This window comes from Nothobranchius furzeri, chromosome 6 (assembly GCF_043380555.1).
Source record: "Nothobranchius furzeri strain GRZ-AD chromosome 6, NfurGRZ-RIMD1, whole genome shotgun sequence".
Taxonomy (NCBI): Eukaryota; Metazoa; Chordata; class Actinopteri; order Cyprinodontiformes; family Nothobranchiidae; genus Nothobranchius; species Nothobranchius furzeri.
The window spans coordinates 22,553,791-22,568,064 of NC_091746.1; the positions used below are offsets into that span (position 1 = coordinate 22,553,791).

A 14,274-nucleotide genomic window follows, 5' to 3' on the forward strand; every position below is an offset into this window, starting at 1 on the left:
GATGTTCGAACAACGGTTATAAAATAAACTTAGTAGAAACGAGTCCTGATCCTGTACGATCTGCTGCTGGAACGTGTCGGCAGTGAACCAACATCCCAGCGGCTGGAGAATTTAGTGGTGTTGGTGCAATACCACCTCAGAACACCAGAGTTCTCCAGAGTGTTCCATAGTCCACCTTTAATTTCCTCTTGTATGCGTTACCTTCTCTAGAGTATGTTGAGTGCCCCTGACCCAGCTACAAGCCAATAAACTGGATATTGATGCAAGAGAAGAGCGGTTGACTGTAGATCCGAAGGTTGCTGGCTCAGTCCCAGCTTCCACCACCACACGTTCCTCCCTGGACCCCCTTAAACACGGTCAAATAGATTTAAAAGCTCCAATGAGAAAATTAAACCACAAGCTAAAGAATCTGATTTTATTATGTTAAAAATGAGGAAATAAAGTGAACAGCTGCTTTCCGCATCATTTGCGTTGAACTACAACGACCAGTCCAAGTAGGAAGGCCAAGGCGTGTGCGCTCTCCGGTCCACGCCTTCGATCCAGGTCTCAGATTTGTGGTCGACCTCTCTGGACCTAAAATAGACAAATAGAAAAGAAGGCAGGGCAATGGCTGCAGGGGAGTGCCTTGTAGATCGGCATCATGGGTTAGCGAGGACACCCGTGTTCTCTGTGGACCAACTGACCTGTAGTGGTACGATAGACCGAGGGCAGAGTACAGCTCAGGAGTGCTGGGGAGTCTTTCCTCAGGAACAGCAGCATTTCCAGACTCCGTGGATGATGGAGTGAAAGGAAGACAGCCGGATATGTTAATGGGCCCCAAAACAGAGTAATCTGTAAATAAAAATACCAAAGTTAAACGCCCTCGGTCCACCTGTGAATGTCTGCATCACATCTTTGGTTTCAGTTTCAGGCTCAGAAGAGAAGCTAGAATCCAGCAGAAAACTTCATGGATGGTTCACGTCCCTGGCTTTGTTTTGGCCAGGACTCTTAACGTTGCCTTTACGCCCATCTTTGGCAAGTTCCAACATGGTATAGCTATAAATATACTGTAGATTTCAAAAAATGTAAGCAAGTGGTTCTCACATTTGTCTACAAACCTCCACCAACAACACGTTTCAGACCAAAACCAGCTAACGGACCAACCGAACCGCTACACTTCCCCGGGTCCTCCACTTATCACCCATTCACGCATTCAGCAGCAGAACACCACCGGTGTGAGAGGTTCTCCGCTCAGTAACAGGAGGAGAAACAGCCGGTTGCTACCGCTTCAGCATTAGGACAAACTAGTCCAAGAAGAAAATCACCATCTGAAGTCACGGACAACAGAAGATGTTTGGACCTAGAAAACGGAGATTGGTGTTTAGCGCCATCTGGTTTCCCCTGGTATCGTGGGTTCTGGTATCGGGGGTTTGAGTGTTCTGTAGATTCATTATCGCCAGGGCCACCCAACTAGCCACGCCAGAGAAGACCAGTGTTCGTTAATGAATCATATTAAAGTTCACACAAACTATAAATTCATATTGTTTAATTAGACATAAAAGGGAAAAGGGAAGAATGCCTTCTCCGGGTCAGGGATGAGGTCCTGCCTCAGGTGGAGGAGTTTAAGTATTTCGGGGTCTTGTTCACGAGTGAGGGAAAACTGGAGTGTGAGATCGATAGGCGGATTGGTGCTGCATCTGCAGTGATGCGGGTGTTGTACCGGTCTGTCGTGGTGAAGAGAGAGCCGAGTCAGAAGGCGAAGCTCTCGATTTACCGGTCGATCTACGTTCCTACCCTCACCTATGGTCACGAGCTTTGGGTAGTGACCGAGATCGCAGATACAAGCGGCCAAAATGAGTTTTCTCCGAAGAGTGACTGGGCTCTCCCTTAGAGATAGGGTGAGAAGCTCGGTCATCCGGGTGGGGCTCGGAGTAGACCCGCTGCTCCTCCACATTGAGAGGAGCCAGTTGAGGTGGCTCGGGCATCTGGTCAGGATGCCTCCTGGATGTCTCCCTGGTGAGGTTTTCCAGGCACGTCCAACCGGGAGGAGGCCTAAAGGTAGACCCAGGACACGGTAGAGGGACTAGGTCTCTCACCTGGCCAGGGAACGCGCCTTGGGATTCCCCCGGAGGAGCTGGCCCAAGTGGCTGCAGAGAGGGAAGTCTGGGCCTCTCACCTTACGCTACTGCCCCCGTGACCCAACTCCGGATAAGCGGATGAAAGTGGATGGATGGATAATAAAAATATGCAATTAAAGGGTAATTAATCAGATTTTAAAAGTATGTTTCTCCTGCTCCACCTTAACAAACAAGCTTAAATCTCTAGGTTTTGTGGATGTTTCTGTAGAAAGTAGTGTGTTGGATTCATGCTGTTTAATGAAAACGCATCACAACAAGCTAAACTCTACCAGAGTTACAGACCAATCTGGTGGGCCACCCACAGACTCTACCCCCTCTGAAGTATCTCTGGGGCACCACTGGTGATAGCAGCTGTAGAGCCCTGCACTGAAGCCCTAGGCCCTCGGGTCGGGCTTCGGGCCAGCGACTGTAATTACCTCAGACACGGGCCGGGTGCCTTTATTTTTAATCAAATTCATACAAAAAAATTGAAACAAACCAGGGGTCGGCAACCTTTTCCCATCAAAGAGCCATTATTACCCATTTCCCACAGTAAAGAAGACACTGGGAGCCACAGCAGCCGCGGCGTTGTGGGCGGGGCCTACCCTCAAGACAGCAGACTGCTGCTCACAACAGGTGACAGCAGCCGGTACCGGTCGCTCGTGTACGTCAAAATTATCTTTCATAAAAAGATAATCAATAAAATGATTTATATAAAATGGATCCAGAAGTTGTAGCCCGTCTCTGCCTACAATATTTTGATATTTTTCACCCTGTTGGTGGTTTTACTGAGCAGGTGTCACTTTTGTCATACGTTTCTTTTTAAAACATGTTTAGACTGTTCAGAATACAAATCCAGGCTCTGTCACGTTTGATTGTTGTAATTAAACTTTGTAGGTGGGAAAGGTCAGAAAAGGATCCGATCAATTTGTTTTTCCCTCGTTTACAGTGATGGAGATAACGGTGCAGTGCGCCTGGCTCTGGTGTTAATCAAGTTTAATTTGATCTATTTTCACAAGAAAACAGAACAGTTAAAAGCAGAGCTTGTGTTGACCAGATAGTTCCCATATTTGACCGTTTATTTTGACGGAGAAAGAATAGAAAGAATTACCCCGACGCATGCAGACAAACTGACATTTTATTCTACGCACATCGCAGATGTAGCTAAATCACTCAAGAAAAGAGTCCCATCTGAACATCTGAGCTGGACACTGCTCAGAGCAGCTCGCTGTCAGCGTGTACTACATAAGGTACACAGCGAGCTGAAGATGTGGAGAGGGGCTTAGAGCGCGTCGCAGAACCAGAGCGCATGCGGGAAGATTCCTCCCACTGAATGCAGTCGGAGGAATCTTCCCGCTGATCTGAATCTGATGCGGCTCTGTGCTTGTAAAATAATGACTGGATATTTAAATAAAATGCTTTATATTTTACTGCATTAATTTTACATCTGTATGCCAATTCTAAATGTAAAGATTGTCTGCGTAAACCTGAACAGCCCCAACCTGCTCTTACTGTGAGACCAGGTTGACGGGTCACGCTTGTACGTAATCATAGGCGCTTCCTGAGCTGAAGAGGATGTGAGATTCTGGGACTCTCCTCAGACGGCTCCTGGATTCGTCGCCACATTGGAGACAGGAACAAGCACTATTCAGCCAAAGTTTCATAATCAGGGAACATTTTCTAAGTCTCTCTGAGAGACAGGGTTTGGAAAACGCTCGCTTCAGTGGGAGGAACTGTCCCGCATGCGCTCTGGTTCTGCGACGCGCTCCAAGCCCCTCTCCACATCTTCAGCTCGCTGTGGACCTTATGTAGTACACGCTGACAGCGAGCCGCTCTGAGCAGTGTCCAGCTCAGATGTTCAGATGGGAATCTTTTCTTGAGTGATTTAGCTACATCTGCGATGTGCGTAGAATAAAATGTCAGTTCGTCTGCATGCGTCGGGGTAATTCTTTCCATTCTTTCTCCGTCAAAAAAAACGGTCAAATACGGGAACTATCCGGTCAACACAACTCAAGCCCTGCTTTTAACTGTTCTGTTTTCTTGTGAAAATTGTTGGAAAGAGATATAATTTAACTTGATTAACACCAGAGCCAGTGCGCCGTTATCTCCATGACGGTAAATGAGGGAAAAACAAATTGATCGGATCCTGCACGTCTTTTAACACATTGGTCAGGATTGACGCACTTTGGTTTCGTTTAGTTGGTAAAAAAAAAAAAAAAAAGTCGGGCTCGGGTCGGGCCAGAGAATCCTGAAAACCTTTTCGGACCGGGTCGGGCTGTGGCTCCACCCCCTCGGGCCGGGCCGGACACGGGCTCAGATTTTAGGCCCGTGCAGGGTTTTAAGCAGCTGTACCAGACAGGACTGGTCCTTCCTAAAAACCCACACAAGGTTCTGTAGTTCTGCTTGTATTTGAAAGCAACCTCCTACTTTACTGGACTTTAGTAAATGAAACAGACGAGTGATTCTTCTGAGAGACGGGGAAATGACTTCCTGTGTCACAACGTTCTCTTCCATCTAGAGGTGCATGTTCTGTCTGGGGCATCTTTAACCTATCAGAAATGATGTTGTCTCCCGCTCTGAAAACAGGAAGTTGTTTAAATCATTAATATTAAATCGTCTTCAAGGTTGGACTTTGATCCAATTCTGCAACAATTATTAAAATGAGCAAAAAAAAAAAAAGCTTCTCCGGTTCTGATCCGTTTCACTCACTGAAACTGGAGCTCTCTCTTCTGGATGCTCGTTGGCCAAACAGAGGAGAGTCGCACACAAACATCTGCTTCACTAGAGAGGCCTTCTGTCGACCAAAGTCACAGCGCTGCACGCCAAAGAAAAAGTATTCATCATCAGCTCTTCTGCCTGAAGAACTCCAGAGCAGCTCGTTTCCATCTGCAAACCTCACGACTCAGTCTGATGGCAGCATCAGTGAAAGCCTGGCGCTCCTTCTCAAAAGTCCTCCTCTGACGGTCAAACTCTTCCCAGGACATTTGAAGACGCTCCCACTCCTCCAAAAAGTAGGAATCAGACAGCTCAGAGGGAAGAGGCGAGGCCACGCTGTCCTACAGATGGAGACAGACCAGTTTTAATAGAGATGAGTGAGGACTGGATTAGGTTTGAGTAATGAAGTCGTACTTGCAGAAGTTGTTGCTGGAATCTGACCAGCTGCTGACTTTCTGCCAGCTCCGTTTCAAGCTGAACCAGAAGCTTGTAGTGATCGGTTTCCTCAGCAGGTGGACCTGTGCGTGCACACACACACACACACACACACACACTGAACTAGGGTGACCCATGTTAATCTTTTCCCCAGACAAGTCCTCTTCACACTGTCTGGGGCATCTGGGGATTCATATATTGATGAAAGAGTTTGTTTTTCAGGAGACCCGTATTTATTCTGGTGCGACGTATACGACCGCCTGGGACATGGCCCGCGAGCCACTGCCCTGTGGGTGTTTTAGTCTTCGCTCAGACGGTTGCTTTTGGTGCTTGGCTGCGTAAAATTGGGGGGAATGTATTTTGTAAGTAGCGCTGCTGTAGTCCCTGCTGACCTGGCACCTCACAAACGGGACAGAGAGCGGGCACAAGTGTAGTTGCCGATTTTAAAAAATGCCAAAGCAGCAAACAGAAAAACATCCCTCTTACGTCCCAAACGAGAAGAACAGGAGGTGGAGTGTGTCGTGTGGAAATCTAGCACTGTCTGTGTCTGACGAGCTGCCAGAGATCTTGTTGCTCACGCGGACACAGAAAAACATAAAAAGCTGCCGAGGTACGAGTTCATCTCAGTTAACGTGGTCCTTCAGTGCATGAGAAAAACAAGAACGCCGTGTCTGCAGCAGAAGGTGCACTGGCCTTTCATACTGAAGCATCACAACAGTCACAGATCCAGTCAGCACAGGTATGGACCGTAAAGGCATTTCCAGCAGAGCTTCACCCAGACTGAAGCTCCGGTGAGTGTTGTGATGGCGCCTCATTCAGTTGTAGTCATGAAGCTCTTAAAGGGATGCAGCACTGCGGCGTTTTTACGGACGGGAGGAACCGTGGAGCAGAGAAATATTCCCAGTCATGATCCAGTACCCTGGCTGGAAGCAGGGCGGTGTGCCAACAAAAACGATTCAAGTTAAAAAACACGCTAATGAAAGGAAGCGTGTGGGCGGGGCCACGCCAATGAAAAGAGGCGTGTTTAAGATTATTACGTGTTAAACTGCATCTCTGTGGACGTTGCAAAATTACACAGATGACCAGGTCGGAGACGGCACTGACTCTTTGGGTGTTTCTCAACACCAAGGAACCTCGCCTTGATGTCTCGGCCCCGCCCCGGTTGCCTAGGAGATACGCCATCAAGAACCACCAAGGCGCGTTCCAATGTTCATGTTCTACCGAGGCGTGCGTTCTGTTTGTTAGCCATTTAGCTAGCTGAGCAAGGATACACCGAAAGTGCCTTGTAGCCTAGGCTTGGTCAAAAATTTCCCAGAATACACCGCAGTATTTTCAAAAGGAAGCAGGGGCATGACCTCCATCTTAAAGCCCCTCCCACCCACTGCGTCCCACTGTGGAGACCATGGACAGCTCCTTCAGAGGCAGACTGAGACATCCCAGAAGTAAACCAGAACGCTGCCGTAGGTCATTCATCCCCTCTGCAGTAAGTGTAGACCTCCTCAGTTTAACTGGTACCGGCATTATCCGGGTACACAATACCACCAACACGGTACTCAGTATGTGTTCAGTACCAGATGTACATAGTATGTCTGTGTCCCTTACATCATGCTGCACAGTTCTAGAACCCAAGTTCTTCGTTTTTATTCGTGGTTTTTAGAGGTCGAAGGTTCCAATACTAGCTTACTGCCTACGTGTACAAATACATGTATCTGTTATTGTTCTCTAATTATTCTCTTAAGTGTTGCTGCTGCCGTAACAAGTGAATCTCCCCACCGTGGGATCAATAACGTCTATTCTATTGTATAAAATATGTTACCTCCCCATCAGGTGACCGCCGCGGACACGAGTCTGTTCCATTTAACAGTTTTCTTTGACCAAGGAAGGACAGTGTCCTCGTAAGCGAGGCACCTCGTCATTGAGAGACCGGCGGTTCGTTACACAAGTCTACAACAGCACAATGCATCCACACCAGCGCCGTTCCCATCACTCCCGCTTCACGGCCGGACCTGGCCCGCAGGTCACCAATTGCTGCTTTAGACTCTTGGGATTTTCTCACTGTAACATTATTACTATATTCTTACATACTACACCTTTAAAAGTGAGTGTTCACCTTCAGAAAGGGCATCTTGGAGCTTCTTCTGCACCGTCCTCCAACTCTGAACGACTCCTCCGGTCACATGTTCACCCAGGGCCGTTTCAGCTTCATTCAATCTTCTCCGTCCACTGAGGTCCATATCCGTCGACTCTAAGAACTTAGAAATCAACAAGAGTGAAAGAACGTACATGAGTGCTTTGGAGCTCCTTGTTACGATGATGCAGATTCGTATTTTCTAAGAAAAGTGGCCCTCTGGATGAATTTAGACCAACAAACGTGGACCTGAGTGATGTTCGATGGGAACAGGAAACAGGTGGTGTGAGCCCGGGTTCGCCCAAAAAGTTCGGTTAGATTTTGTGGCCATTTACAAACGGTAGACTGAGAAAAGTAAACGTAGCTGTAGACTTTATAACCCTGATGTTGGTTTTAAAAATAAAACCCTGTGTTTTATTCATAAAGCACCAAAGTGCTGCACAGTAAGAACAGCATTCCTGCAGAAGTGGCAGGAGAAACCGACCAGCTGAGTGGAAGGCTAAAGTCCCACAAGGCTGTCTCCTCAGGAGAACATCTAAGGTTTCACAGATTAAGCCTAAACCGCCCCAATCAAGAAGTTTTTATAGAGATGTTCGAAATTCTCCTCCTCCTCCTTCTCAGACACCTGTACTCGTCCCACCTGCTCCATGTCGCCTCGCAGCGCGTGCAGCAGGGTGGTGAAGCTGTGACGTAGCTTCATGGCCTCTCGCAGCTCTGCCTCTCGGCGCTCCAGCATCAGACGCAGAGCTGCCTCCTCTTGTCTGCAAGACGGAGACGGAGAACATTCTCCAGGGTTGGGTTAGGGTTAACCCGAAGAGTGAATCAAGCATTAAATCTGCAGACGACTTACTTTGCATTATGACTGAGGGATCTGCTCGGGCGCTCTCCTTTGGCTCTTCTTCCAGGTAGGAGGTTCAGCACCTCTATGGCTGGGAGAAAAATCAGGAGACATTCCTTAGGAAGGGTTAAAGACATCAGTGGATTATTCAGTGGATTTCTCACACAGCCCCTTCTCCTTTCTTCTGTCAGTCAGCTGTGACAGCTTCTGCCTCAGCTTGCTGCTGGTCATCTCCTGCTGCTTCAGCTTGGCCTCCTGATGGCTGCACCGCTGCTGCAGACGGGAGCACTGCAGAGAGAAGAGCCGCTTCAGACCAAAGCTTCTGCAGGCAGGGATCCCTCTCAGTTTGGGACCACTTACCTTCATCTGCTCAGACCTCAACAGCTGCTGTAACCTGGCAACGTGCTCATCCATCTCCTTGGAGATAAATCTAGTTTTCAGCATTTAAAGCTCTGACCTGGTCCACTTTCATTCATTTACCCACCCCGAGTGCAGCACTTTGGTCCTTGTGCCCCTTTCTGTTAGCCCCCCCAGATGTTGGAAGTAAGCTCATGAACGGGGCTCGGACCCCTGAGGAGATATGACTCTGCAGAAGAAAGAAGGGAACTTTAAAGTACTTCACGGATGAACCGGCTGTTTTCCTGCATGCATTGCCTGAACCGGCTTTTCAAAAGCTGGCTTCATCAGAGCTGAAAGTCTGACATGTTTGGATTGAGGATCTAACCTGGAGGATCTCGCCGTCGTCCACTTTGGCTCTGGCCAAACCCAGAAGCCATCTGCACTAACGTTCACACCTCAGGAGCCACACCTGCTCTGCCGACGGTTTCCAGGTGAAGCCACTTGTGCTAATCACTGCTACTCGCAGCAGCTGTTGGGAGCTGAACTCTGACCTTTGGTTCAAATAGTCAGAAGCGCCCTTTTTCAGGGACTTGAAGGTCTTTGCTTTCAAATTAAACAACCACCACTCGTTGCCACTGTTGGTTTTATTATTCAAACAAACAAACATGTTGCATTGATCAATAATCAGTTTTGACGGCGTTGGACATTAACACAGGAGGCATAAAACCACATTATAGCATTTAACCAGATTTTCTATCACAGATCAAATTCTTGGCCTGAAATCAAAATAATAATTAACCAAAAATAATTATTTGACCGCCTTTCAGGAAAAATACTGAAAATCCAGTCAGCTGTTGAACGAGTCATAACTGGAATTTACACCCAGCTGAAGACAGATAGGTATCATTTATTAAACATTATTATTGGAATTTAAGAGCAAACATTTGTGCAATAGCATGGCATAAACGTGTACATACATATATATATATAACTACCTAAATAGAATAAGGCCTTCATGTGTTTTCATCACGTTACAGTTAGTCTGTACCGCATCGTCCTCCACAAACATCTCAGAAACATGAACCAGTTGGCTTCAAACAGCGGTGTGCACATGTGCAGCAGTAGTGTTTTATACAAATGTGTTTTCATGTTAAGATTATTCCTCCAGCTGAAGGTTAAAGCAGCTTAATCATTACAACAGTTAGCGTTGACCCCACCGTCTGCTCCAGAACTCTGGTTCTGGGGAACAGACGGGACTCATGATACCTTAGTTTTGGCAAACAAGTAGACCCCCCACCAGCAGCTCCTCAGGAACCTACAACCACCAGAAGAAAAAGGGAGGACATGATGAACCAATCCAGATTTTCTTCATGTTCCGCCTCCTGTTGGAAAAATGTCAAGAAAGCCTTTGATTTTAGTTCCATTAAACTCATGAATAAGTTCACAAGCAGCCTGAGTTACTGTGGATTTGTATTTACGACGTTATCGGGTCCGCTCACAAAAACAGAATCTTTCCAAATCTCCTTTTTATCCAGTAAATCCATGTATTAGAGCTTATTAATGTGTTTAATTACTCTGATTACATGATTTACTGGTTACTGTGATTACACTGACAAATTCAATTCAATTCAAAAATACTTTATTAATCCCAGAGGGAAATTGATTGCTGTAGTAGCTCAGAATAATAATAATAATCAAGTCATCAAAGAGTTGTTGTATATTACAATGGCTGTTGGCAGGAAGGATCTCCAGTAGCGGTCAGTGTTGCAGCGAAACTGAAGAAGCCTCTGACTGAAGACACTCTTCCGTTGTCGGACAAACATTAACATAATTTCTCACTGGTTTCCACCAGTTGGACATCTTTTCCTGATGACAGTCATTATAAGATCATTCACGTGTGACTGAAGACATGGACTCACCTCAGAACAGGGAGCAGGACTTTGGGGGTCTGAAGGGATTATCACTGGAAGGGACCCCCATCAGGAGAGGATCCCGGGAGGCGTTTTGCAAACAGAAGTTTTTGAGATCCGCACAGGCCTGGGACACCTGCAGACAAACATATGGCCTGAGTGTGTGTGTGTGTGTGTGTGTGTGTGTGTGTGTGTGTGTGTGTGTGTGTGTGTGTGTGTGTGTGACCCGTTCACAACCATCTTCTTCTTTTCTTCCCTTTCGACAGAAATAAAACATCGACTTTAACGAAGCAGCGAGGAAAAGCCGCTCCGCTGGAGCAACTCGGACTCTTGTCTAGTTGGTTTCCGCCATTCAACAGGAGTCTTCCGTGTTTGGGCTCCTACCTTGATCCTCCGGACGTTTGCCTCCACCCGGAGCTGCTTTACGGTCCTTTGGGCGATGATAAGGTTACTGTGTGCGTTGTTGTTAGACATCACGGCGATTTTCGGCGATAAAAGTTTCAATTACTTTAAAATTAACGTCCGAAACCAGAGCGGAAATGATTCAAACAGCTCTAAAAAGCAGAACTAAACTGGGAAACGACGCTGACGCCTTTCCCGCCCCATCTGCTAGCAAACAGTTTATTGGCTCACACGCGTGTCAATCAAACTACTGAACCACGCCCACGAAAGCAACTTTCCTGGAGAGCAAAAATAAACCAACACGTTTATTTATTTATTTAACCTTTATTTATCCAGATGAGTGGATCGTTCTCATTTCCAACGAGGATCTGGCCCAGAGGCAGCAGCAACAGACACATAGTTAGCTTTACACCAAAGAACAACAGATGAGATAAAATCAGATAAAACAGTCAGACATAAGGACAAAGGGCTGTTCTCATATGTAACATGTACAAGCAGTCAGAACAGACCTAAACAGTCTTTAATACTCAGAAGCAGGAATATCAATCAGAAACTATTGATCACCATGAATTATTGCAGGTAGATAATGGAATGTAGGTAGTGAGCTTCAGTGGTTTCTGCAGCTCATTCCAGCCGCTGGAAGCAGCAAACTGGAATGAGGAGCGGCCAAAGGAGGTGCGAGTTTTGGGAATAACCGTAGAGATGAAGTTACTGGAACGTAAACGGTGCTGGTTGTTGGAAGTGATGAGCAATGAGAGAAGATACGACAGTTCTAGCGATGATGGTTTTGTATATGAACTGCTACCGATGTAGGAGGCCTCGCCTGAAAATCAGATGAGAGCGGACGGACGCAGCAGGGGGAGTGGCTGAAAGCCAGCGTTTAAGTCGGACAGATTTCCCTACATGTGTGGCTCGCGGGTGACGATGGATGAAGTTATCGTGTTAGAGTTCATACTTGTTTAATTTTTAACTTTCATTTTGGTGCCTGTTGGAAACTGAAACACATCCTCACGTGCTTGAGGATATCATGTATTGTATATGGAGACATGACTAATAATGAGTAAAGGTTATCAGCTGTAGGTTTAGTGTGCTCATAGGAAACGTGACAAAAGAACACAAAACACATTTCTCTTTTTGGCCTAAATAGTCATCATCAACGTAACATGATTTATAGAATGCATGTGACTAACTAACATTTTGTATTCTCCCACCGGATGTTTGGATCAAAATAGAAACCAATCAGATCTTAGATCAAGTGAGAGCCAGGCGTTTCCCGTCACCCCCTTGATTTTGCAGCCGGTGGAGAGCAACTGCAGTGCCTTGCTCCAAAATCTGCAGCTGTCTTGAACTCACGAGGTTATCATTGCCTACTTATGCATGACGTCAGAGCAAGTCGGCGTCAAGTCAGACACAAATCTAACTGGCAAGTAATGCGCACCAATCACCAGTGATCTAGTCTGCGCAGAACTGGCTCATTTCGAACACGGCCAATGTGAATGTCAGATGAAAGTGTGCTGCCAAGCCAGATACCAGATACTTAAAGGAACTGACAAGTTGTAGTTCTGTACCATCCAGGGCAACAATACTAGGGTGGAAAGCTGATTGTGATAGGTATGGTTGAAGATCATGAACTTTGTTTTACTTGTGTTTAAATAAAGATGAAGGTTGGAGAGGCCATGTGGAAGATGATTACATTTGTGCTGCAAGGAGGACAAAGCTGTGTTCAAGGAAGAACTGCATGAATATAAAATGGTGTCGTCTGCATATGAATGTATATGAGAACTGTCAACAGCATAAACAATGTTATTAATACAGATTCTGAATAAGGCTTGTCCCAGTATCGACCCTTGAGGAACGCCCATAGACAGAGGTAGAGGAGCAGGTTGGTAACCCACTGTTCTCATTGGCGTACGACCTAAGATATCACTTCTGAACCATGCCACGGATGCCTGAGAAAGTCCTGTATGTTTGGGCCTGCTAAATAAGATGTTGTGGTCTACACTCTACAGAGTCGAAGGCTTTAGTCAAGTCAACAAACACAGCTGCACAATATTCCTTATTGTCAACGGCACATATGATGTCATCTAGCACTTTAAGTGTTGCAGAGACACATCCATGGCCAGTTCTGAAGCCGGGCTGCATGGGGGTAATAATACTGCTGGATTCCAGATACCGAGTTGGCTGTTTGTTGGCTAACTTTTCAATGACTTTAGAGGCAAGGCAGGATGGAGATAGGCCTCCAACAGCTTAGGTCTGGATGATCTCCCCTTTAAAGAGTGGAGTAACAGATGCTAATTTCCAGTCCTGCGGAAATGCACCAGTTTGTATGGACAGATTAAATAGATGGGTAATTGGTGCAGCAGTAACGCATGCTGCTATTTTCAGAAAGAAAGGGTAAAAAGTTTCCAGTCCGGCTGATTTATTAGGATCTAACCTGAGTAACTCGTCAATAATTCTGTAGATTCACTTTTACATTAAAACAAGAATCAGTCACTTCAGAAAGTTATAATTATGGTTTATTACAAATACAGCAAAAATATTTGAGCCTTTATTGGTAATTTTGATGATTATAGAACGGAGAACCAGAAATTCAGTCTCATTAAATTAAAGTATTCCATCAGATAAATGAAAGCAGAAATATTAGACTCCTAAAACTTCCCTTCTATGCACTTGGCTTGGTTGGGCCTCTTTCTGTGGCATGGCTGAGATTTAACAGACACTCGGGGTGCTTTCATAGCAACCTTCTGGTCATCTGCAGTGTTGGCTTAGGTATCTTTCTCTTGACAGGTACTTCAGGTTCAGGTGAGTTTGCTAGCCAATGAAGCAGGGCAAGGGGAAACCGTCTTTGCTGACTGTATTCCCCGCTGCACACGCCACCTCCCACTACTCCCCCACTCGTCCAAGCCTGAGCTAACATCAGAATTTACCCAAAGGCCCTATCAAATACAAGAGCCTAGTCTTAAAAGTAGCAGCATGGTCATTGGCAGTGTGGGCTGCGGCCAAGTCCTGCTGAACGTTTAAAGCAGCATGCATAAGGAACAGAAGTCTCAATGGAATACTTTTGTTTTTGCTCCCATTTTCACGAGCTCAACTCTGAAACAGTTTCTAAATACACAAAAGAGCCATTACTCACTAAGTGTTCACAAATCTGTGTTAGTGAGCATAGCCCACTTCACAGGTGCTGATTAGACAGCATGAATAGTGCATATGTGTACCTTTGACTGACACGCTGAAAAATGCTAAACAAAACTGTTTATATAAAAAACATTGTTATCTCAGATCTGTAATATTGACTTGATAAATCCTCAAGTTTGGAGAATTTTAAACATTTCTAAATGTCCTGTTTGATATAGAAGGTGTTGTCGTTCCACCACCCATTAAAAAGGATCACGGTGGTTTCAGGAAGATATC

At 46.0% G+C, this 14,274-nt stretch overlaps 2 protein-coding genes across 3 annotated transcripts; both read right to left on the minus strand.

The window, feature by feature from the left end:
- Positions 1–401: 401 nt before the first annotated feature.
- Positions 402–9,034, minus strand: LOC107372763 (afadin- and alpha-actinin-binding protein). The gene is made up of 12 exons (XM_054743993.2): positions 8,937–9,034; positions 8,697–8,798; positions 8,573–8,629; positions 8,377–8,500; positions 8,225–8,303; positions 8,015–8,135; positions 7,357–7,498; positions 5,226–5,329; positions 4,991–5,152; positions 4,806–4,911; positions 684–831; positions 402–573 (listed from the first exon to the last, which is right to left on the minus strand). The coding sequence occupies exons 2-12, from the start codon at positions 8,763–8,765 to the stop codon at positions 477–479; spliced, it is 1,209 nt and encodes a 402-aa protein (XP_054599968.2). The 5' UTR covers positions 8,766–8,798; positions 8,937–9,034; the 3' UTR covers positions 402–476.
- A 143-nt stretch (positions 9,035–9,177) lies between these two features.
- LOC129152194 (guanine nucleotide-binding protein G(I)/G(S)/G(O) subunit gamma-5) lies at positions 9,178–11,064 on the minus strand. 2 transcript variants are annotated; one of them, XM_015940967.3, is made up of 3 exons: positions 10,846–11,064; positions 10,471–10,597; positions 9,178–9,866 (listed from the first exon to the last, which is right to left on the minus strand). In XM_015940967.3, the coding sequence occupies exons 1-2, from the start codon at positions 10,933–10,935 to the stop codon at positions 10,472–10,474; spliced, it is 216 nt and encodes a 71-aa protein (XP_015796453.1). In that variant the 5' UTR covers positions 10,936–11,064; the 3' UTR covers positions 9,178–9,866; position 10,471. The 2 variants fall into 2 exon arrangements, with proteins under 2 accessions (XP_015796453.1, XP_015796452.1); XM_015940966.3 differs by having other exon boundaries at positions 9,178–9,933; positions 10,846–11,062.
- Between the last annotated feature and the right edge of the window lie 3,210 nt (positions 11,065–14,274).

What these genes read in the sequence shown, in the direction of transcription:
- LOC107372763 (XM_054743993.2), bottom strand. Translation starts at nt 8,765, where the DNA reads ATGAGCTTACTTCCAACATCTGGGGGGGCTAACAGAAAGGGGCACAAG. An exon ending in TCCCTCAGTCATAATGCAAA is followed by an intron (nt 8,136 to 8,224) that starts GTAAGTCGTCTG and finishes TCCGTCTTGCAG; the next exon opens with ACAAGAGGAGGCAGCTCTGC. An exon ending in TCCAGCAACAACTTCTGCAA is followed by an intron (nt 5,153 to 5,225) that starts GTACGACTTCAT and finishes CTCCATCTGTAG; the next exon opens with GACAGCGTGGCCTCGCCTCT.
- LOC129152194 (XM_015940967.3), bottom strand. Translation starts at nt 10,935, where the DNA reads ATGTCTAACAACAACGCACACAGTAACCTTATCATCGCCCAAAGGACC. An exon ending in CAAACGTCCGGAGGATCAAG is followed by an intron (nt 10,598 to 10,845) that starts GTAGGAGCCCAA and finishes GTTTGTCTGCAG; the next exon opens with GTGTCCCAGGCCTGTGCGGA.